The sequence below is a fragment of the Malus sylvestris genome, chromosome 2, assembly GCF_916048215.2.
Source record: "Malus sylvestris chromosome 2, drMalSylv7.2, whole genome shotgun sequence".
NCBI lineage: Eukaryota > Viridiplantae > Streptophyta > Magnoliopsida > Rosales > Rosaceae > Malus > Malus sylvestris.
The window spans coordinates 35,914,098-35,937,952 of NC_062261.1; the positions used below are offsets into that span (position 1 = coordinate 35,914,098).

The 23,855-nt window shown below is 36.8% G+C and overlaps 3 protein-coding genes across 21 annotated transcripts; 1 reads left to right on the forward strand and 2 right to left on the reverse strand.

Annotated features, from left to right (window-relative positions):
- The first annotated feature begins 497 nt into the window (after positions 1 to 497).
- LOC126591582 (pentatricopeptide repeat-containing protein At3g53170) lies at positions 498 to 14,425 on the forward strand. 10 transcript variants are annotated; one of them, XR_007612434.1, is made up of 5 exons: positions 498 to 982; positions 1,597 to 2,258; positions 12,296 to 12,729; positions 13,249 to 13,378; positions 13,945 to 14,425. XR_007612434.1 is itself a non-coding variant. In XM_050257360.1 (4 exons), exons 1-4 carry the CDS (start codon positions 656 to 658, stop codon positions 13,962 to 13,964), a joined length of 1,443 nt encoding a protein of 480 aa, XP_050113317.1. In that variant the 5' UTR covers positions 498 to 655; the 3' UTR covers positions 13,965 to 14,425. The 10 variants fall into 10 exon arrangements, 4 of the variants coding, with proteins under 4 accessions (XP_050113317.1, XP_050113288.1, XP_050113322.1 ...); XR_007612432.1 differs by having other exon boundaries at positions 500 to 982; positions 1,597 to 1,905; positions 11,943 to 12,729; XR_007612435.1 differs by lacking the exons at positions 12,296 to 12,729; positions 13,249 to 13,378 and adding exons at positions 3,211 to 3,340; positions 3,906 to 4,259 and having other exon boundaries at positions 501 to 982; positions 1,597 to 2,692; positions 14,300 to 14,425.
- On the reverse strand, positions 5,978 to 18,096 carry LOC126591613 (uncharacterized). 5 transcript variants are annotated; one of them, XM_050257401.1, is made up of 3 exons: positions 17,919 to 18,095; positions 16,597 to 16,841; positions 5,978 to 6,354 (listed from the first exon to the last, which is right to left on the reverse strand). In XM_050257401.1, exons 1-3 carry the CDS (start codon positions 18,043 to 18,045, stop codon positions 6,184 to 6,186), a joined length of 543 nt encoding a protein of 180 aa, XP_050113358.1. In that variant the 5' UTR covers positions 18,046 to 18,095; the 3' UTR covers positions 5,978 to 6,183. The 5 variants fall into 5 exon arrangements, with proteins under 5 accessions (XP_050113358.1, XP_050113348.1, XP_050113366.1 ...); XM_050257391.1 differs by having other exon boundaries at positions 5,978 to 6,313; positions 16,556 to 16,841; XM_050257409.1 differs by lacking the exon at positions 16,597 to 16,841 and having other exon boundaries at positions 5,978 to 6,599; positions 17,919 to 18,096.
- A 1,719-nt stretch (positions 18,097 to 19,815) lies between these two features.
- LOC126614086 (uncharacterized) lies at positions 19,816 to 23,311 on the reverse strand. 6 transcript variants are annotated; one of them, XM_050281718.1, is made up of 7 exons: positions 23,023 to 23,311; positions 22,585 to 22,664; positions 22,157 to 22,452; positions 21,264 to 21,703; positions 20,827 to 21,157; positions 20,569 to 20,737; positions 19,816 to 20,463 (listed from the first exon to the last, which is right to left on the reverse strand). In XM_050281718.1, exons 3-7 carry the CDS (start codon positions 22,281 to 22,283, stop codon positions 20,115 to 20,117), a joined length of 1,416 nt encoding a protein of 471 aa, XP_050137675.1. In that variant the 5' UTR covers positions 22,284 to 22,452; positions 22,585 to 22,664; positions 23,023 to 23,311; the 3' UTR covers positions 19,816 to 20,114. The 6 variants fall into 6 exon arrangements, with proteins under 6 accessions (XP_050137675.1, XP_050137674.1, XP_050137672.1 ...); XM_050281717.1 differs by having other exon boundaries at positions 22,157 to 22,664; XM_050281715.1 differs by having other exon boundaries at positions 22,157 to 22,904.
- Between the last annotated feature and the right edge of the window lie 544 nt (positions 23,312 to 23,855).

Genomic DNA, 23,855 nt, shown 5'->3' on the forward strand with positions numbered 1-23,855 from the left:
TCGTTAAAGTTCCCTTTAAAAAAAGATATAAAGTACTTGAAGCTAACTGAAGAGTGCAAATAGGGCACAGTGGTGTGTATGATTTATACAGTCGGTCCCATTTAATGAGATAAAACTTAATTATTATTGTATGATGCTGAGAGTAAGTTAAGTCGTGCATTGTCTTTAGTTTGTGTCATGTGCGATGGTATTAAGCTTACTTGAAATATTATCTGGCATAATTTTTTTGAAAAGGGTTTTTTTTTTATGGTCACTTTTTTTTTTTCGTGATACTTTTCGGGTAGTGTATCTTTTATAAGATGCAATTTTGTTCTTGATATTCAAGTTGAGTTTTAGATTATCTTGCTGTGGATATCTATTGTACTATATTGGAGAGATTTCTTTCAAGTATTAAGTACTCAAGCGATACTTAACATATAAAAATATGATTAAAAAAATAATATACACTTATGTGTCCATCTAATTATTTTATGACACATGAAATATCGAGATTAAATACCAGTTACTTTGAAATTCTCCCTGTAACCTGGCCTGCCAGCGCATCTTATCCTAGGCACACTCTGATACTTCTGATCTTCTTCTTTAAAACCCCGACCACCAAGCGTCACTCCCATTACCCGCGTAACAGTCAAGAGACAATCACTGGCCCCAAGCAATGGAGCGTCAACTCCTTTATCCCACTAACCTGCGCGTCTCGACCTCAACCTCCTTAACCGGCGCCACATATTGGACGACGTTCTACTCTGAACACACCCACAAACCAAACCCAACAATCCGCTGCCTCCGTTTATCGAAACGGAGCTCCGACCCGTCTCTGACGAAGGAGCAGAAGAATCTGTCTCAACTCCTCCGAACGGACGCCGCCGTGAGAAACATTGAGAGGAAAGCCAACTCCAAGAAGTACAACAACCTTTGGCCCAAGGCCGTTTTGGAGGCTCTGGACGAGGCTATTGCAGCCAATCTCTGGGAAACTGCTCTCAAGGTCTGTTGGAACTTTCTCTCCTGTTTTTTTTATTTATTTTTGGTTTCTGAGAATTTCGGAAATGGGTTTTTTTGTTTCTAAGAATTTTGGAATTGGGGTTTTGTTTTTTTTGTTTTTTTTTTCCTGAGAATTTTGGATTTTGGGTTGTTTGTTTTGTTCTAAAAATAATGATATTGTAAGTTTGAAACTATTGAACTTTAATTATGAAATGAAAAGCTGACAGCTTTAGTTGAGTGGGGATAGGATTACTTGTTGCCTCAGAAGAAAGTAGTGATCTTTGGTTTTGTGGGAATTTATTGTTTTGTCAATTGAGGCTTCTGGGTCTGTTAGATGTTCTGTTTTCTCGATTCTGTTAGTAAATAAGTGAAACTTGATGAGAAGTAAGCTTATAGCTGCAATTTTGCTCATTTTCATTAGTTATATGAGCAAACGGTTCAATTCTAAACTCCTCTGGACGTCTAAAACTAAATACTTCTGCACAAGAATTTTCAGTTCTAGTTATAGCATCTTGGTTTGCAATCTTAAATACACTGGATTACTTTGAGTCTTCGTTTCTCCCTTTTGTTCAACTTTTGAGTTGTTTTTAATCCAAAACCAACGGTTCATTTCTTTAGATTTTTGGTCTACTTCGTAAGCAGCACTGGTATGAGCCGAGATGCCAAACGTACACCAAGGTGCTGATGATGCTTGGCAAGTGCAGGCAACCTGAGCAGGCCAGCTTGCTTTTTGAGCTCATGTTGAGTGATGGGCTCAAACCTACTGTTGATGTCTACACAGCTCTTGTTAGTGTTTATGGCAAAAGTGGCCTCCTTGACAAGGCATTCTCTACCGTCGATGATATGAAGTCAGTTTCTGACTGCAAACCAGACGTATATACATATTCTATTCTTATTAATTCCTGCACCAAGTTCAATCGTCCTGACCTGATTGAACAAGTTCTTGCTGAGATGTCGTACCTGGGGATTGGATGCAACACAGTCATATACAATACCCTAATTGATGGATATGGTAAGGCTGAAATGTTTGAACTGATGGAGGAAACGTTGACAAATATGATTGAAAGTGGCAGCTGCCTTCCTGATGTTTTCACTTTCAATTCGTTTCTCAGTGCTTATGGGAATTGTGGGCAGATAGAGAACATGGAGAAGTGGTATGATGAATTTCAGCTGATGGGAATAAGGCCAGACCCTAAGACATTCAATATCCTGATTAAATCATACGGGAAGGCAAGAATGTACGAAAAGATGAGATCTGTTATGGAATTTATGAAGAAAAGGTTTTTCACCCCAACTATTGTTACTTATAATATTGTAATTGAGGTATTCGGTAAAGCTGGAAATAGTGAGAAGATGGACGAATACTTCCGAAGAATGAAGCATCAAGGAATGAAGCCCAACTCTATCACCTATTGTTCTCTTGTTAGTGCGTATAGCAAAGCTGGGAGTATAAGTAAAGTTGATTCCATTTTGAGGCAAGTAGAGAATTCGGATGTCATGTTAGATACACCTTTTTTCAACTGTATTATTAGTGCTTATTGTCGGGCTGGTGACCTAAGAAAGGTGAGCGAACTGTTTTTAGCAATGAAAGAGAAAAAATGTGTGCCTGATCATATCACATATGCTACCATGATCCAAGCCTACAATGAACGAGGCATGAATGAGGCTGCTCAAGACTTGAAAAATAGGATGATTACCACCAAGGAAAATTCAGGTACATTAAAATCACTTCCCCTTCTCTATGACTTTTTTCTGCTTTGCCTTTCTAATTTTGTGCTGAGCTACGGATGAAGTTACTCTGTTTCTAGTCAATCATCACATGAGTTACATGTTAAAATAATAAAGAAATCTATTTACAGAGGTGAGGGAGTTTGAAGGGTTTTCCGTTGAAATTTGAGTGGTGTTGACTCAACCTCGACTCATTTGTTGGGTTTCTTGGGGATTTTATATACTTAGGTTTAATTAGAACTTAGCAACCTGACTTTAATTTACCTATGTGCTTGACAATGAGCAACTCTCTTTCATCCCATAAAAACTCCCTAACCTCAACTAATGTGGGATACTATTCCAGATCTCGTATGATGCCCAGAGACATGACCACTGTGCTCGCTAGTTTTCTTCTGAAAGGACTAAATTTATCTCTGCTTTTAGCGTTTTACTATAGCTTAGTTTAATGAAATAATTTCCTATATTAATTACAAAATGCACTACGTAAACCATTGTGTTTTGCAGGCACAAGGTTGATTGGATGCTAGTACACTCATCTTAATGAAGAGCTATCTTCAAATATAAACAATTTGAACTTGGATGATGGTCAAAACTCGGACAAAGTAATGATAGCCTGTGTCCACCTACCTAGCAGGTGACGTAACATATACTCCTGCTCAATCTTAATATTTGTAAATTCACATTCATGTTGCATCTACTTTATTGGTAATCACTGCTGAATATTCGCATTGAAAGAAAATGTTAAATAAATGTTAATGGGTGATATTGTGGTTAAGGGCTTGAGTCAATGTCCTTGGGAAGGCATATCACATGATAATCCTTTCAATCCTATCTTTGTTTAGCGGTAGGGATTGGGGGTAGAGATTAGGTTTTAGAAAGATTTGGAGGTTATGGTGCTTTCTTCTTTACATCATTTACATGAAAATGTGTCTTTACTATTGATTGACTATATCGAATAGAACTTATTGGAAGATTTGAGTCATCCCATGTATTTTGTGCGAGTCATTCTTCAGCAGATTAATTAATGAATCAACTCCTCCCCTTTTTTATCCTCTTCGGATGATTTGGAAAGCAAAAGAACCATATGAGGCACAGATTTTTGGATAGATTTTGGCTCATGGTAGAGTTAATACTTGTAACATTGCTGAAGAAGGAAAGATTAATGAAAGTCTATCTCTATATTGGTGCATTGTGTGCAGAATGGGAGGTGAGAGTATAGACTTTGGTTTCTTCGTTCGCCTACCACTCTCAACGCTTTGGTACAAACTGTTTTTGGAAGCTCTAATGTGATGTGGGAAAAGAGGACAAGGAACGTGGAAGAGTTGTGTAATGACTATTGTATGAGTAATACGAATGTTACAAAACAAAAGGGTTATGAAAACTGTATAGGGGTGGGGAAGTGGAGGGATTATGTGATAGAGTTCGCTTTGGGGCATCGTTGTGGGCTTAATTATCATCAGAAATGTACAATATTTCTTATACACGTTGATTAGTTGTTTTGCATTTTTAGTTGACATTCTTTTGGACAGTGTTTTGAAATTCATAGTTGTTAGGTGGTTGTATGTGAATAGCAAATGGGAATGTGGCATGTCGTTCCGAGGGGATGAGCTAAAAAAGATAGCTCAAAGCTACACAGCAGAACTCACGTGCCGATGGCATACAAAAAGCTGTTAAGAGAGAAGCCCACGGAAGGGTTAAAGCGTTCAAGATGCATGACCTTGTACTCGAACTTGCCCTTTCAATTTGGAAAGCTGAGAAATTGTGTTAAAAACACAATGGGGAAGAAGCAGTTAAACAATATGCTTCTACCATGGCTGCTCCTTTTTCATCAAATCATTATATGTTTGTGCCTCATGTTTCAAAAGATCATCGATCATTGAATCGTGTTGCTAATGGATCTTAGATGTTAATAAAGCTTTCCCAATTGTGAATTGCCAAATGAAATAGTCAAAGTGAATAAATTAGAAAGAGACAGAGCTTGCAAGTTAACTCTAAACCATTCCTCTCGACTGACTGGGTGCGGTGGTCATAGAGATGAATGCTTGGAGTTGAAGCAACTGCCTCGTGAAGTCGAACATCTTACATGTCTTGAAAAATTGCACTTTTTTATGGATCCATGTTAGTCACAAAATTGGAGCAAAATTTTGATCTCATTGAAAGGTTTTCAAGTGCTTGGTTTGGTTTAATTGTGAATGTTTGGTTCGGCTTATTATCCAACGGAATCCATGGATCGACAGAATAAGTGATCAAGTCGCTGATGCTGCTGCTTACAAGGAAAATATTTCTTATATAATGTGGTTCAGGATTGTGTTGGAGATCAAGTGAACTAAAAACAACACCCCGAAGCCAACACCATACAAGCAAACTAAAGCAAGCACAGGCCAAAAGAGAGGCACGTTGTCCAATATCCTAATGGATAGGGTATTGGGCTTCTATTCATGCATTCCATGTTCGAAACTCTTCGTTCCCCTAAATATTGTACTAGTTTCGAACTCTTCCCCTCCCCTTAACAATAGTAAACTCTTCTTTTTCTTAAAGAAAAAAAAAAGAAAGAGATCAAACTGCATACCAAAGCAAAGCATCAATCCAACCAGGTACAACATTATTCTAAAATGCCTGCCTAGGGCCGTCTAGGCCCACCTAGGAGCTAGGCAGTTGATCACCGGCCCAATTAATCCTTAAGTGTTTAAAAATTAAGAAAGATCGCCTAGACCTACCTAGGCTCCCGCCTACCTCGCCTAGGCACTTGCCTAAGTCGCGACTCTCACTTAAGCAGAAAATAAATAGCTTTCATTTTGTATTTTATTTTTTTCAATAAATTGTAAAAAACTTGGATGAACACTCATTATATGTTTGTTCCTCGTGTTTCAATATATTCTAATATTTTATAATCCATACGTTATTCTATTTGGCAATTTATGTATCCTATACAATGATGTTGATGTATTTTGTTATGTATAAATAGATATTTACATACATATATACACACAAGGATATATTATATAATAAATAAATTAAAATTAAAAAAGAAAGGCCAAGGCCGCCACCTAGGCACTACTTAGACGCCTAGGCGTTGGGCCCCTACCAGCCGCCCAAACCTTGTAAACACGCATCCAAGACGGGGCTTTCTTTGGTGAACAATGAAACAAAAAACACAGTTGGATCAATTGGTCAAACGGGATCTAAAAGTTTTTGTTTCATTAACGTGCAAGTTAGCTGTGTTTTGAATAACTTTTGCATCCAAGGCCAGCACAAGCAAAGGGCTTCCCACTTAGAAATAAGAACAATCAAGTATTAATATTCTAAGACCAGCACAAGCAAACCAAACCTAAATACAGTATCCATCCGCCAGCCATCAGTCACTACGGACGGGGCAGGTGAGCTTACTCAAAGACATATATACAGACTACAGAGTGCTGAAACTCGAAGAAAATCCCAAGACTAGACAATCCAACAGCATCCTCGCCATCAGCAAGATTACGGGCTGCGAGGAACTCGGTTGAGAAGGGGGTGGCCTTCTGCAATGAATTTGCTTAAATCCGGGCAGTCCTCATCCTCGTGGTCACGAAATTTGCCACAAAGAAGACAGCACATCATATCAGCATACCTCAGCCCACGACCATCCAATATTCTGTAGCCCTTGCCAACCTCAGTTACATTCTCCGGTATACGTTTCAGGTAGGGGCATTTATCACTCCAGTGGCCAAACACATTGCAAACTACGCAAGGGTGTTTGAATTGGAATCTGAAAGGTTTCTCAGCTGTGAATGCCCTGCTCATTTTCTTCTCTTCTGGTTTTGATTTTGGAGTAGTAGTATTCTCCTCGTCAAGTTGGACTTTAGCCAGATTCTCTTCAACAGCCTTTTCATTTTTGAGTTGAGAGGGAGGGCCATCTGTGTGTTTGAGGAAATGTGGAGATACATTAATTAATAATACAAATTGCACAGTGCATATATAAGCTAAGTAAGCAAGCCATCTGAATTCCGGTCGGGCCCTTAATTACTTTGGATTCTCGATCTCATTGAATCATCAAATAATTACTACTACTGATTCATGATCAATTAAGTTCTACTCTGTTTGGGTTCATTTGTTAGGAGGATATCTCATTGAATCATCAAAAGCCTACCACCAGTGCTTCATGCTCAATTACGCATGAAATTATATGTATAAATAGCTAACTGAGAATAATATAGATAGTCCCCTACGCATGAAATTTGTTGAGAATTAATTCTACACAAGTAGAGTAACTGCGGGAGGGCCAAATCAAACAGATTTGGGACGATACTTGATAGAAAGTTATGCTCAGTTCGTATTATGTAATGAGGCATGGAAAGGAAACAAAATACACATTTTCAGTATAGCCAGGGAATTTTTATGAAGACGAAAAATTGGGCATCATCAAGTACCCTAATTAAGTTCAAGCACGGTAACCCTAAAAACATACATACATCGAGTTAATTAAGCTGCAAATTCGAAATTAGAGATAATCTCTTTCTCCTCACAAACCCTAAGACCATAACAAACATGCAAATCTTCTTCCTCCTCACAAACCCTAAAACCATAGCACACCAAGAGAAGAGGGAGGAGTCCGGATCTCACCTCCGAGCTTCGTCCGTTGGCCTTGAATCTTCTCCTGCCCGGATCCGGATCCTGGTCCGGCTAGGGACTTGGACTTGGCCTTAGCCTTGGCTATCGCCCTTGATCGGGGGTTCATGGTTTTGTTTTGTAAGCGACGAGAGAATTTGGGGCTTCTGCATGGGAAGGCGCTAGAAAGGTGGTTTATATACTAAATCAAAGTAAGGTGATTACGTCATCAAGCCTATTTCTTTTAGGATTTAGATGGTGCACGCTAGAGCTCGGGGTTAAGGTTTTTTTTTTTTTTTTTTTTTTCTTTTCTTCTTCTTCTTAAAGGAGGACATTCTAAATCTCAAAACTCGAAATATCGTTTTGAGTTTTGAAATTTAGAATGTCCGTAAAAAATGGGGTGGATCATTTTGAGTTATGAGTTTTAGAGTGTTCTTTGGAATAGCTTAGAGCTTTGAGTGTAGGGCTTGGGTTTAGAGTTTTTAACCAATACATGAATATAAAGTTGTTAATATGATATTGATACTCAACACGAATAGGGATAGGATCAAGGAACAAATACTTTCACACTCTTTTTAAGCCTTTTGATTACACGACATCAGGGTCGGCCCAGGCCCAGTGCAGGCAGGGCGACCGTCCAGGGCCCCAAAAAATTAGGGGCACCAAAATTATTAGGGTGATATATTTATATATGTTTTTATAAGAGTATATATTTATAAAATTTGGTTCAAAGACACATAAATTTAACTAGAAGTGGTGGTTTGTCATTTTAAAATAATGAGGAGGTCTTGGGTTCAAAACACCATGTGTGCGTATTTACTTTTTATTTTTTACAAATTTCTTTTTATAAGAGTATAAATTTATAAATTTTGGTTAAAGGGTCAAGAAGTTTAATTAGAAACAATGATTTTTGTTATTTAAAATTAACAAGAGGTCCTAAGTTCGAAATGCTATTTGCATGTTTATTTTTTTCAATTTTTACAATTTTTTGTTTGGTTGTTAATTTATTTTTAGTTACTATCTAGTAGCTATGTGGGTTGTTATTTTTAAATGTTCGTTTTAATTCAAGTCTAATCTTCAACAAAGAATAATATGTAGACCAAATTTGCAAATTATATGACGTGTCATCAAAATGTTTAATTTAGTGTCCATTCATTAATAATACATATCAATTAAAGACTCGAAAACATCATTATTTTTTAGTCCAATATTGACAAGGTTAGTAAAAAAGAAAAAAAAACATCTCACGATTTATTCAAAAACATATTCAAAGTTCAGATGGAAAACAAAACTCATCATCTATCTACTTGTAAGCCCGAAGTTTTTTTGTTTCCCTCTCTCAATACAAAATAAATTAGTATTTCTGTGTTTCTAAATTATTGAGTTTGAAATGTTTTTCTAAGTATAATTTTTTCGATGTCTTATGTGTGAAAATAAATAATTTTCTTACATGAAGTTAGGCATTTTTTTTTGACGTCGCCCCGGGCCTCAAAAATCTCTGGACCGGCCCTACATGACATCCAATAATTCTTATTTATTTATTAAATGACATGAATGCTTATGTGGATTTTAACTAATATTAAAGATCAAATAAAACTGAAAAAGAAACGTAAAATTTGAAAAATTAAAACTAAAATTAAAAAAAGAAAGAAACCCTAGTTGTTCGCAGTTCTCCCCCTTTGCTGATATGCTTTTGCAACTTCATGACTTGTATGGCAATTACATGAAGTTGAATATATTACCCTTGTTCATGTTATTTCATTTGACCTAATTCCAAACCTTGTTGTGTGCTTGCTTTTGATAATTTGAGAAAATTGAATTCGGTTCTTTAAAATTACTGCATCTGGGAACTACTAACGGAGTTTTAAAAAAAATCACAGAATATGGAATCTCTCGTCTTAAAACACAAAGATGTAAGATGTATTTTTTCTTATGTTATGTGATACCAATATCACCTCTATAATATTGTGTATTCCCATTCAATTTGTTCTTTTAAAATTACCAACAGAACGAAGAAAATATTTGCTAAGAGCCCGAATACATAAAAGATGAAGTTTGAATCCAAGTCTGAAAAAAAAAACATTAGTTAATGATTTTTTTATTAGGGTTCAAAGTCTAAATCCAAGTCTTGATCGAAATGGGAATGGGAGAACCAATTTCAGTTAAAGTTTCTTCCTTTTTTTAATTTTAATTTTAATTTTCCATATTTTATGTTATTTTTTTAGTTTTATTTAATCTTTAATATTAATTAAAATCCACATAAGCATCTATGTTATTTAATAAATAAATAAGAATTATTGGATGTCATGTAATCAAAAGGCTTAAAAAGAGTGTAAAAATATTTGAAAAAATATTTATCCTTTAATCCTATCCCATACGAATATCGTCGTTCATGTTGTTTCTTATACTTTATCGGATTATTTTCGACATGGTCGTACCGTACATTTAGTTTATAGAAAACTAGATTTTAATTCCTAAATAAGATTAAATTTATATATATATATATATATTTATAATTTATGAATTCAAATTTTATGAGAATATTATAAATTTTAATTCTTATTATGGTAAGCATCTTATATAAGAAAATATTTTCGTAGAGATTTTTCAGTACACTTATGTTTTTGCATATTTCTTTATCTGCTACTAATTCATTACAATATATTTTAGGTACGAACATTTATGTATACTGGGTTAGTATAATATGTTTAGGTACGAATATTTTGGTACACTAGTTTAGTATAATATATTTAGGTACCAACATTTCGGTACACTACTAGTAGTATCATATAGTTAGGTACATGATTTTCAATACAGTTTATATTTTTACATATTTTCTTATGTGTCACTAATTCACTACTATTACCATAATCTTTAAATAGTACTATATAATCCTAGAGGGTTACTTTTCCAAATTCCCCCTGCCAGCGCATCCTATCCTAGGCACTCTGATACTTCTGATCTTCTTCTTTAAAGCCCCGACCACCCAGCGTCACTCCCATTACCCGCGTAACAGTCAAGAGACAATCACTTGCCCCGGCGCAATGGAGCGTCAACTCCTTTATCCCACTAACCTGCGCGTCTCGACCTCAACCTCCTTAACCGGCGCCACATATTGGACGACGTTCTACTCTGAACACACCCACAAACCAAACCCAACAATCCGCTGCCTCCGTTTATCGAAACGGAGTTCCGACCCGTCTAGGAGCAGAAGAATCTGTCTCAACTCCTCCGAACGGACGCCGCCGTGAGAAACATTGAGAGGAAAGCCAACTCCAAGAAGTACAACAACCTTTGGCCCAAGGCCGTTTTGGAGGCTCTGGACGAGGCTATTGCAGCCAATCTCTGGGAAACTGCTCTCAAGGTCTGTTGGAACTTTCTCTCCTGTTTTTTATTTTTTTTGGTTTCTGAGAATTTCGGAAGTGGGTTTTTTTGTTTCTAAGAATTTCGGAATTGGGGGGTTTTTTTTTTCTGAGAATTTTGGATTTTGGGTTGTTTGTTTTGTTTTAAAAATAATGATATTGTAAGTTTGAAACTATTGAACTTTAATTATGAAATGAAAAGCTGACAGCTTTAGGGCTGGTTTGGTATTGCTGTGCTTTGAAAAAAAGCTGCTGTGAGAATAAGCGGCTGTGCTGTGAGAATAAGCGGCTGTGAAATAAAGCCAGTAGAGTGTTTGGTAAACTTTTTTGTGAAAGTGCTTTTGGAAAAAAAATCAGGATGATAGTGTGTCTTTTCATTAAAGGAGCACTGTAGCTCCGTGTGCTTTGAAAAAACTGGCTTTTTTTAAAAGCAGCAAATAGCAGCTTCAGCTTTTCCTTTGATTTTCAGCTTATTCTCACAGCAGCTTCCAAAATAAGCCATTTTTTTTCAGTTTACCAAACACAAAAATGACCCTCAGCTTTTTTTCACAGTGGTTTTTTTTAAAATCACCTCATTCCCAAACGGGCCTTAGTTGAGTGAGTGGGGATAGGATTACTTGTTGCCTCAGAAGAAAGTAGTGATCTTTGGTTTTGTAGGATTTTATTGTTTTGTCAATTGAGGCTTCTGGGTCTGTTAGATGTTCTGTTTTCTCAATTCTGTTAGTAAATAAGTGAAACTTGATGAGAAGTAAGCTTATAGCTGCAATTTTGTTCATTTTCATTAGTTATATGAGCAAACGGTTCAATTCCAAACTCCTCTGGACATCTAAAACTAAATACTTCTGCACAAGAATTTTCAGTTCTAGTTATAGCATCTTGGTTTGCAATCTTAAATACACTGGATTAATTTGAGTCTTTGTTTCTCCCTTTTGTTCAACTTTTGAGTTGTTTTTAATCCAAAACCAATGGTTCATTTCTTTAGATTTTTGGTCTACTTCGTAAGCAGCACTGGTATGAGCCGAGATGCCAAACGTACACCAAGGTGCTGATGATGCTTGGCAAGTGCAGGCAACCTGAGCAGGCCAGCTTGCTTTTTGAGCTCATGTTGAGTGATGGGCTCAAACCTACTGTTGATGTCTACACAGCTCTTGTTAGTGTTTATGGCAAAAGTGGCCTCCTTGACGAGGCATTCTCTACGGTTGATGTATGAAGTCAGTTTCTGACTGCAAACCAGACGTATATACATATTCTATTCTTATTAATTCCTGCACCAAGTTCAATCGTCCTGACCTGATTGACCGCGTTCTTGCTGAGATGTCGTACCTGGGGATTAGATGCAACACAGTCATATACAATACCCTAATTGATGGATATGGTAAGGCTGAAATGTTTGAACTGATGGAGGAAACGTTGACAAATATGATTGAAAGTGGCAGCTGCCTTCCTGATGTTTTCACTTTCAATTCTTTTCTCAGTGCTTATGGGAATTGTGGGCAGATAGAGAAGATGGAGAAGTGGTATGATGAATTTCAGCTAATGGGAATAAGGCCAGACCCTAAGACATTCAATATCCTGATTAAATCATACGGGAAGGCAAGAATGTACGAAAAGATGAGATCTGTTATGGAATTTATGAAGAAAAGGTTTTTCACCCCAACTATTGTTACTTATAATATTGTAATTGAGGTATTCGGTAAAGCTGGAAATATTGAGAAGATGGACGAATACTTCCGAAGAATGAAGCATCAAGGAATGAAGCCCAACTCTATCACCTATTGTTCTCTTGTTAGTGCGTATAGCAAAGCTGGGAGTATAAGTAAAGTTGATTCCATTTTGAGGCAAGTAGAGAATTCGGATGTCATGTTAGATACACCTTTTTTCAACTGTATTGTTAGTGCTTATTGTCGGGCTGGTGACCTAAGAAAGGTGAGCGAACTGTTTTTAGCAATGAAAGAGAAAAAATGTGTGCCTGATCTTATCACATTTGTTACCATGATCCAAGCCTACAATGAACGAGGCATGAATGAGGCTGCTCAAGACTTGAAAAATAGGATGATTACCACCAAGGAAAATTCAGGTACATTAAAATCACTTCCCCTTCTCTATGACTTTTTTCTGCTTTGCCTTTCTAATTTTGTGCTGAGCTACGGATGAAGTTACTCTGTTTCTAGTCAATCATCACATGAGTTACATGTTAAAATAATAAAGAAATCTATTTAGAGAGGTGAGGGAGTTTGAAGGGTTTTCCGTTGAAATTTGAGTGGTGTTGACTCAACCTCGACTCATTTGTTGGGTTTCTTGGGGATTTTATATACTTTGGTTTAATTAGAACTTAGCAACCTGACTTTAATTGACCTATGTGCTTGACAATGAGCAACTCTCTTTCATCCCATAAAAACCCCCTAACCTTAACTAATGTGGGATACTATTCCAGATCTTCGAATGATGCCCAGAGACATGACCACTGTGCTCGCTAGTTTTCTTCTGAAAGGACTAAATTTATCTCAGCTTTTAGCGTTTTACTATAGCTTAGTTTAATGAAATAATTTCCTATATTAATTACAAAATGCACTTTGTAAACCATTGTGTTTTGCAGGCACAAGGTTGATTGGATGCTAGTACGCTCATCTTAATGAAGAGCTATCTTCAAATATAAACAATTTGAACTTGGAGGATGGTCAAAACTCGGACAAAGTAATGATAGCCTGTGTCCACCTACGTAGCAGGTGACGTAACATGTACTCCTGCTCGATCTTAATATCTGTAAATTCACATTCATGTTGCATCTACTTTATTGGTAATCACTGCTGAATATTCGCATTGAAAGAAAATGTTAAATAAATGTTAATGGGTGATATTGTGGTTAAGGGCTTGAGTCAATGTCCTTGGGAAGGAATATCACATGATAATCCTTTCAATCCTATCTTTGTTTAGCGGTAGGGATTGGGGGTAGAGATTAGGTTTTAGAAAGATTTGGAGGTTATGGTGCTTTCTTCTTTACATCATTTACATGAAAATGTGTCTTTACTATTGATTGACTATATCGAATAGAACTTATTGGAAGATTTGAGTCATCCCATGTATTTTTGTGCGAGTCATTCTTCAGCAGATTAATTAATGGATCATCTCCTCCCCTTTTTTATCCTCTTCGGATGATTTGGAAAGCAAAAGAACCATATGAGGCACAGATTTTTGGATAGATTTTGGCTCATGGTAGAGTTAATACTTGTAACATTGCTGAAGAAGGAAAGATTAATGAAAGTCTATCTCTATATTGGTGCATTGTGTGCAGAATGGGAGGTGAGAGTATAGACTTTGGTTTCTTCGTTCGCCTACCACTCTCAACGCTTTGGTACAAACTGTTTTTGGAAGCTCTAATGTGATGTGGGAAAAGAGGACAAGGAACGTGGAAGAGTTGTGTAATGACTATTGTATGAGTAATACGAATGTTACAAAACAAAAGGGTTATGAAAACTGTATAGGGGTGGGGAAGTGGAGGGATTATGCGATAGAGTTCGCTTTGGGGCATCGTTGTGGGCTTAATTATCATCAGAAATGTACAATATTTTCTTATACACGCTGATTAGTTGTTTTGCATTTTTAGTTGACATTCTTTTGGACAGTGTTTTGAAATTCGTAGTTGTTAGGTGGTTGTATTTGTATGTGAGCCAAACTCAAGGGGACTTGCTTTGCCAATGAAAATTATTCATATCAGGCAAATTGAAAAGTATGTGATCGCTATGAGAATGAAGTATTTTAATTTGAGAAGTAAATCTGTCATCGGGAAACCAATTCTTTTTTTACGTGGCGGTATTCTAAACTAGTCTAAACTACAAGAGGTTTGTGGATAGCAAATGGGAATGTGGCATGTCGTTCGGAGGGGCTGAGCTAAAAAGATAGCTCAAAGCTACACAACAGACTCACTTGCCAATGGCATACAAAAAGCTGTTAAGAGAGAAGCCCACGGAAGGGTTAAAGCGTTCAAGATGCATGACCTTGTACTCGAACTTGCCCTTTCAATTTGGATAGCTGAGAAATTGTGTTAAAAACACAATGGGGAAGAAGCAGTTAAACAATATGCTTCTACCATGGCTGCTCCTTTTTCATCAAATCATTATATGTTTGTTCCTCATGTTTCAAAAGATCATCGATCATCGAATCGTGTTACTAATGGATCTTAGATGTTAATAAAGCTTTCCCAGTTGTGAATTGCCAAATGAAATAGTCAAAGTGAATAAATTAGAAAGAGACAGAGCTTGCAAGTTAACTCTAAACCATTCCTCTCGACTGACTGGGTGCGGTGGTCATTGAGATGAATGCTTGGAGTTGAAGCAACTGCCTCGTGGAGTCGAACATCTTACATGTCTTGAAAAATTGCACTTTTTATGGATCCATGTTAGTCACAAAATTGGAGCAAAATTTTGATCTCATTGAAAGGTTTTCAAGTGGTTGGTTTGGTTTAATTGTGAATGTTTGGTTCGGCTTATTATCCAACGGAATCCATGGATCGACAGAATCTGTGATCAAGTCACTGTTGCTGCTTACAAGGAAAATATTTCTTATATAATGTGGTGCAGGATTGTGTTGGAGATCAAGTGAACTAAAAACAACACCCCGAATCCAACACCATACAAGCAAACTAAAGCAAGCACATGCCAAAAGAGAGGCACGTTGTCCAATATCCTAATGGATAGGGTACTGGGCTTCTATTCATGCATCCCATCCTAGGTTCAAAACTCTTCGTTCCCCTAAATATTGTACTAGTTTCGAACTCTTCCCCTCCCCTTAACAATAGTAAACTCTTATTTTTCTTAAAGAAAAAAAGAAAGAAAGAGATCAAATAGCATACCAAAGCAAAGCATCAATCCAACCAGGTACAACATTGTTCTAAAATGCCTGCCTAGGGCCATCTAGGCCCGCCTAGGAGCTAGGCGACTGACCACTGGCCCGATTAATCTTTAAGTGTTTAAAAATTAAGAAAGATCGCCTAGACCTACCTAGGCGCCCGCCTACCTCGCCTAGGCACTTGCCTAAGTCGCGACTCTCACTTAAGCAAAAAATAGATAACTTTCATTTTGCATTTTATTTTTTTTCAATAAATTGTAAAAAACTTGTTAAAAACTTGGATGAACACTCATTATATGTTTGTTCCTCGTGTTTCAATATGTTCTAATATTTTATAATCCATACGTTATTCTATTTGGCAATTTATGTATCCTATACAATGATGTTGATGTATTTTGTTATGTATAAATAGATATTTACATACATATATACACACAAGGATATATTATATAATAAATAAATTAAAATTAAAAAAGAAAGGCCAAGGCCGCCACCTAGGCACTACTTAGACGCCTAGGCGTTGGGCCCCTACCCGCCGCCCAAACCTTGGTAACACGCATCCAAGACGGGGCTTTCTTTGGTGAACAATGAAACAAAAAACACAGTTGGATCAATTGGTCAAACGGGATCTAAAAGTTTGTTTTTGTTTCATTAACGTGCAAGTTAGCTGTGTTTTGAATAACTTTTGCATCCAAGGCCAGCACAAGCAAAGGGCTTCCCACTTAGAAATAAGAACAATCAAGTATTAATATTCTAAGACCAGCACAAGCAAACCAAACCTAAATACAGTATCCATCCGCCAGCCATCAGTCACTACGGACGGGGCAGGTGAGCTTACTCAAAGACATATATACAGACTACAGACTGCTGAAACTCGAAGAAAATCCCAAGACTAGACAATCCAACAGCATCCTCGCCATCAGCAAGATTACGGGCTGCGAGGAACTCGGTTGAGAAGGGGGTGGCCTTCTGCAATGAATTTGCTTAAATCCGGGCAGTCCTCGTCCTCGTGGTCACAAAATTTGCCACAAAGAAGACAACACATCATATCAGCATACCTCAGCCCACGGCCATCCAATATTCTGTAGCCCTTGCCAACCTCAGTTACATTGTCTGGTATACGTTTCAGGTAGGGGCATTTATCACTCCAGTGGCCAAACACATTGCAAACTTCGCAAGGGTGTTTGAATTGGAATCTGAAAGGTTTCTCAGCTGTGAACGCCCTGCTCATTTTCTTCTCTTCTGGTTTTGATTTTGGAGTAGTAGTATTCTCCTCGTCAAGTTGGACTTTAGCCAAATTCTCTTCAACAGCCTTTTCATTTTTGAGTTGAGAGGAGGGGCCATCTGTGTGTTTGAGGAAATGTGGAGATACATGAATTAATAATACAAATTGCACAGTGCATATATAAGCTAAGTAAGCAAGCCATCTGAATTCCGGTCAGGCCCTTAATTACTTTGTATTCTCGATCTCATTGAATCATCAAATAATTACTACTACTGATTCATGATCAATTAAGTTCTACTCTGTTTGGGTTCATTTGTTAGGAGGATATCTCACTGAATCATCAAATACCTACCACTAGTGCTTCATGCTCAATTACGTTCTACTCTGTCTCTGGGTTAATTTGTTAGGAAGGTAACAAAGCCAGCCATATGCATGCCATTGCCACCTGCGCGTGTGTGTGTGTGTGTGTGTAAATTGTTACCGGCCTTCTTTCTACCATTGTGGTTAAGTGTGCAAGCACAAGTCCTCGATGTTGTGGGTTCGTGTGTAAATAACTACCGGCCTTCTTCCTACCATTGTGGTTAAGCGTGGAAGCACAAGTCCTCAATGTTGTGGGTTCGTGCATGTGTGTGTGTGTAAATAGCTCCCGGCCTTCTTCCTACCATTGAGGTTTAAGGGTGCAAGCACAAATCCTCAATGTCGTGGGTTCGAAGGCTGGTATCCTCAATGGAATTATATGTATAAATAGCTAACTGAGAATAATAGATAGTCCCCTACGCATGAAATTTGTTGAGAATTAATTCTACACAAGTAGAGTAACCGCGGGAGGGCCAAATCAAACAGATTTGGGACGATACTTGATAGATCCTACAGAAAGTTATGCTCAGTTCGTATTATGTAATGAGGCATGGAAAGGAAACACAATACACATTTTCAGCATAGCCAGGGAATTTTTATGAAGACGAAAAATTAGGCATCATCAAGTACCCTAATTAAGTTCAAGCACGGTAACCCTAAAAACATATATACATCGAGTTAATTAAATTGCAAATTCAAAATTAGAGATAATCTCTTCCTCCTCACAAACCCTAAAACCATAACAAACATGCAAATCTTCTTCCTCCTCTCAAACCCTAAAACCATAACAAACATGCAAAAAAGCACACCAAGAGAAGAGGGAGGAGTCCGGATCTCACCTCGGAGCTTCGTCGGTTGGCCTGGAATCTTCTCCTGCCCGGATCCGGATCCTGGTCCGGCTAGGGATTTGGACTTGGCCTTAGCCTTGGCCTTAGCCTTGGCTATCGCCCTGGATCGGGGGTTCATGGTTTTGTTTTGTAAGAGCGAGAGAATTTGGGGCTTCTGCGGGGAAAGGCGCCAGTAAGGTGGTTTATATACTAAATCAAAGTAAGGTGATTACGTCATCAAGCCTATTTCTTTTAGGATTTAGATGGTGCGCGTTAGAGCTCGGGGTTAAGTTTTTTTTTTTTTTTTTTTAAGGACATGCTAAATCTCAAACCTCGAAATTGGTTCATCGTTTTGAGTTTTGAAATTTAGAATGTCCGTCAAAAATGGGGTTGATCATTTTGAGAGCAAAGTGTAGGGCTTGGGTTTAGAGTTTTTAACCAATACATAAATATAACGTTGTTAATATGATATTGATACTCAATACGAAGATCATCGTTCATGTTGTTTCTTATACTTTATTGGGTTATTTTCGACATGGTCGTACCATACATTTATTTTACTGTGACAGACACATAAGCTTCATTTACAAGAGTACATTGAACAAAACACCAAACATTTATTTATTTTTTATTTTTTGGAAAAATGATATAGAGACCATATTTTGTAGATCACATGATACGGCAATTGACGATTAGATTCTTTCTTTAATGATTTGGAGAAGAAATCCAAGCATGTCTTGTCGCATCATGTAGTTTACAAAATATAGTTTAAGAGTAATGCTAAGTAGACTAAATTTACAAACTAATTGACATGTCACTAATAAGGAATAAATTTTTAGAACATTCATCTACGATATCCCTTGTTCAAATTTTCCATTAAGATACTCAGCCTAATATCTACCCATCGTTATCTTAAAAAGTTCCACTTGCATGTAAAGTTTCAGCCTATAAAAAATAAATAAGGCCTTCAGTTTTGTTGCATAACTTGTAAGAAGGGAACTTTTGATCTTAGAACATTTTAAACATTTTAAATCATAGCAATTAGAGGATTAAAGGAACCACAGCAGTCGAAATTGCTTCTGGCCTCCACTGGTATTTTAATTAATTTGATTTAAAGGCACCACAGCAGTTGAAATTCCCTTGGTCTCTTACATGGTACGGTGCTCGTGTTTCTTGGGACAAGACTAGTGGTGCTCAGCTAGCATCCATACCAAATTCGGGATCACTGCCCCATGTAAGAGACCAAGGGTGGTGCTCAGCTAGCAGTCGAAATTCATTTACAGTATTGTTGAATTTGATTTAATTAATTGCACTTGGAATAACCAGAACCATTGGGTTCAGATTGGGGCGCACATTGTTTCGAAGCCTCTTTGACATAGATGAACACCATTTCTCCGAGCAGTCATGTTACAAATGTTACATCTCCGAGCAGTCATACAAGCGATATAATCTGGAGTGCTATTAAGAACTAACAACCACCGTTGCCACCACCAGCTGCGGTGGCACCCAACAAAACTGTCATTGTTGTGTGCTGTTTTCGTGAGACAACCAGAGACTGTTTTCTTCTCTCCTGTTTCGGTGGTTTGTTTAGAAAATATCCCAAAAACCCACTGCCTGTTGACCAAAGACCATCTCCTCAACCAAAAAACACCCAACCTCTCAATTAAACAGGAAACAAAGGGAAGCAGCCAAAAAAACAAAAAATAAAATAAAATAAAATAAACAAGTTGCCCAAAATCTACATCCAAGCTCCAGATTCTTCCCTCGCACCCTCCCCACCATTCCATTTACCAAATAATAATCATCTCAAAATACATTGAATATCACCTCAACAAATGCAACCAACATTCACAGTAACGTTTTCCAAACACAACCAAAACCACATTCAGGAACAATCAGTACACAAGCATAAAACCAGCAAAAACAAGATAATATTAAAACAAACATCAACCAAACAGATTAAACACGACAACATACAATGCAGCCCAAATTATGCATACCCAATAAGATTGATCAAAACATATAGTGTTATCCCAATAGGATATAATCCAAAACAAAATGATATCCAAAATACTCTCCTTCCTGCCTTTAAAGAGATAGACCATTACAAAACAACTATAACAGCTACTGAAGCAACATTGCGGCTCCCACTTCTATCAAACTGTCTAAAGACGTCAATAGTCGGCAAAACCAAAACATCTATAACAGCTACGGAAGCAACGTTGCAGATCCTACTTCTACCAAACTGTCTATGAAGTCGATAGTCGGCAATCCAAGGAAAACATACTCCATGTCATTGATTTCAGCAACATCTAACCCATGAGTCTCTACTTTATCCGCAATCATCAGCATATCCAGTTTACCAAACATTAAAGACGTGGGACTCCTACAGAACTGATCAACATTTGGCACATCTTCATCAGCAGTTACCGGACCAAACAGAGAAAGAACATACTTCCTGCAATTACCATCCCTCAACTTCAAGAAATGGAGAACATAGTTACCCTCCATTACAGCCACAGCAATGCCATTATTCCGAGCATTAGATCCACCGATCCTACAAAATAAGATTAAAAAAAAACAAAACAAAAGAAATTCATACTACATGAAAGAAGTTTGAAACACATGCATTATTAATCTGAAACAAGACAAAGATACATACATATTTTCAACCACAACTTCTCCAAAATCGGAACCTTCAAGGGCTTGACGATAAATCAGAAATACAGAGTTATCCAGCATACGACCCAATAAACTGAAACACCTCTTCAGACTAGGAAGAAAATCATGAGTATATGACTGGCTTTTCCCTACGCAAGGAATCCTTGAAACTAAAAGACAAACAAAAATATATCAAAAAATTTTAAAATAAAAAGTTCAACAAAGACTAAATTATACCAAATATGTGGTAGTAACATACTCAAAAAGGGAGCTCCACAAGAAACCTTTGTGAAGGAGGAAGATAACAGTGCAAGCAGCACATCAACATCAGCTTCTTCAAATTTAGCACTTTGGTTAATCTTTAACAGCTCTATACTCCATTGATGTGCATCACTTTCAAAATTCCCTTTAAACGAATACTTCAAAGACTTACACGCAACTTGACCTCCACTTCCCATACAATAAACACCATAGTACAATTCTCTAGGCCAGCAGTCAATCTGAAACTCTGAACATGTGCAGCTGTCAGCTTTACAGTTTTTAACGTGAACAATGTCACAAAACCTAGATATTACATAAGCCTTTGGAACCTACAAATAACAACATATAAATAATAAAATTTAATCAAAAGTCCAACATACAGAGTATATAAAACAAAGATAACACTAGGCAATAAAAATTAAAAAACTAAGATACCTCTTGCTCAACAGAGCAAATGTAACACTGCAAATTGAAATTCTCAGTAATTTCATGTTTAAGATGATCTACGGACACTTCAACAAGATCAGCAAGGTTACGATTGACTGCTTCCCTTTTTAAGTATTGCATAAAGGCAACACCACCCTGATTGTAGTGGCACCATGAGCTGTAAATAGGAGGTTCTTCACGTATCTCCCAAAGCTTTTTTTCAGGATACAAAACTAAAACAAAAAAGAGACAAATAAGAATAAACAGAAATTGTTGAAATAAGCAAATAAACAAAAAGAAAAAAAAATGATAGCAATTACTCTTTGTAGATTCCAAATTAGTAATCCGTGCATCTGATGCCATTAGAACACCTTTGGGCAACACAATTGCACACAAGACTGTGCCAGTGCCAACGCACTCAACAGTCATCTCAGAAACTTTACTACAACCTGAAAAGTAAGCAAATTAAAAAATCATGAAATAATCAATATAACCAAATTCATTTTTATTCATTTAAAAAAGGTATTCTGGCAATTCATATTCACAACTTCTTACAAAAAAAAACAGACTCCTTAATAACAAAGTGAATCGGATAATATAATTGCCTCTGTTTTGAAAGAATACTAAGGAAAAGACTTTACATACTAATAAAAAGAAGAAGATTCAGTCAACTAAAAACATTTCTATAACGATAATTGGTAATTATAATAGCATCACAAATTTTCATCATAAAAAAAGGCCTCAGAATGGAAACAACAAAAGTGAACTACGAATCAAAATTAGAATGAACAGATTCCACAAGTATTATAACAATGTAAAATAACAAACTGAAAAATACCCAAATGTTACACAGATAATGTATATAAATCAAACAAAATTCAAAAGATAAAATTCACGATTACCAGACTTCACTGTAGACAAAGTGTCTTCAGAACCAGCATCAACATTTTCCATGAGTAATCCACTATCTACTGATTCAGGACCAGCATTCTCCATTAAGAGATTGAAATTTCCCTTACCAGATTCCATGGTTTTGGAAGGAAGAGTAGTCGTGCCCTAGTTTTTCCGCTCAAGATTATTGAGTCGAAACAATTATAAAGAACGGGGGAGAATGCATAGGGGTTCAATATAAGTTTTTTTATTAAAGGGCCAGAACCCAGTGGGCCGCCTTAAATAACCACATTACCAGATTTTTTGCCTAACAACAAAAACAAATGACATTAAGATAATGAAATTCAACTGAACTGGTACGAAAATATTTCAGAAAAAAAATTTCTATTTATTTAATTTTTTTCAAAAAAAAATGGAGATTGAATAAAAAACAATATACCTGATAAATTGTTAAGGTGGCCGGAAATGATGTAAAAATGGGTATTGAGCCGGCCCAAACAGTGTCATTAGCCACCTTACCTTACCATATTTCATCATCAACAAATCAGAAAAATTCAATTTTTTTTACGGGAGAGAAATTCAAGTGAAAACTTAAGATAAAACCACAGAACAAAAATGAATTGATTTAAAAAAAAATATATATATATATATATTTTGTTTGTAAAGAGATTGAATCAAAGAAATTAATCTCGAGGCCGTAACATTGAAATTGAGCATTGGGCCAGGCCAAATAGCGCCCATGGTGACCATAACATATATCTGATCAATAAAAAAAAGAAAAAACAAATTCAAGTGAACTGTTCAGATAAAATTTTCAGAAAGTAATTTATATTTTTCAAAAACACAAAAAGAAGAGGTTCAAACAACGAAATCATACCTGGTGGTGGGATTAGATTGAATTGGCCATACCTAAATCATAAGGTAATATGAAGTGAGGAGATCTGAATTTTCCCAGATCTCCTCATTTCATATCACATCATGATTTGGGGGTATTCGACAATAAGAATTGCAGGAACTAATAGAATTCGGTAATATTTTTCATGAGGAAATTTGAATCAAAACAGATCTGAAAGCAAACCCAAAAATTGAACATGAAAATCTTCTGGACTGCTCTAATAATTCTATGCGGCGGTTTTTGCTGTAAGGGGAAATGGCTATGTACTTTGGCTCTGAGCCTCTGACTCCAACTGAACCCTATGGCTTTGGTTTTATAGCCGCATGTACGACTTTCAAACTTAACCTAAGCGTCGTCGTATCTCAACCGTTAAAGACAAATAATCTAACGGCTGTTCGTGCTATTGGGCCCCGCGTGCGGTGGAATCCAATTTAGTTTAGATTTACTTCTCCGCGTGAAACTCTTCTTTTAGTAATATTTCAGAGAAATTATACCATTTTTAATTTTATCTCTCGTCTTTTTCTAATAGAGTTTTGGATGAATCACTTTATTACTTTTTACGGTATGTGGTTTTCAACATTTAGTATATCAAGTTTTTTTTGTCCTAAAGTCATATCAAAAGTGTAAATTTTGGAACAGTTTCATACATCTGTTAGTTAAACTATTAATTCTCCCGGTAAGTGATGACGTGACGCCCATGTGGACAATGAATGGGCGCGACGTATCAATATGGAGCCCACGTGAATATTAAAAAAAATTAAAAATTTAAAAAAAAAAAATTATGGGCACCCACCCATTCCCCCTCCCTCATTTTC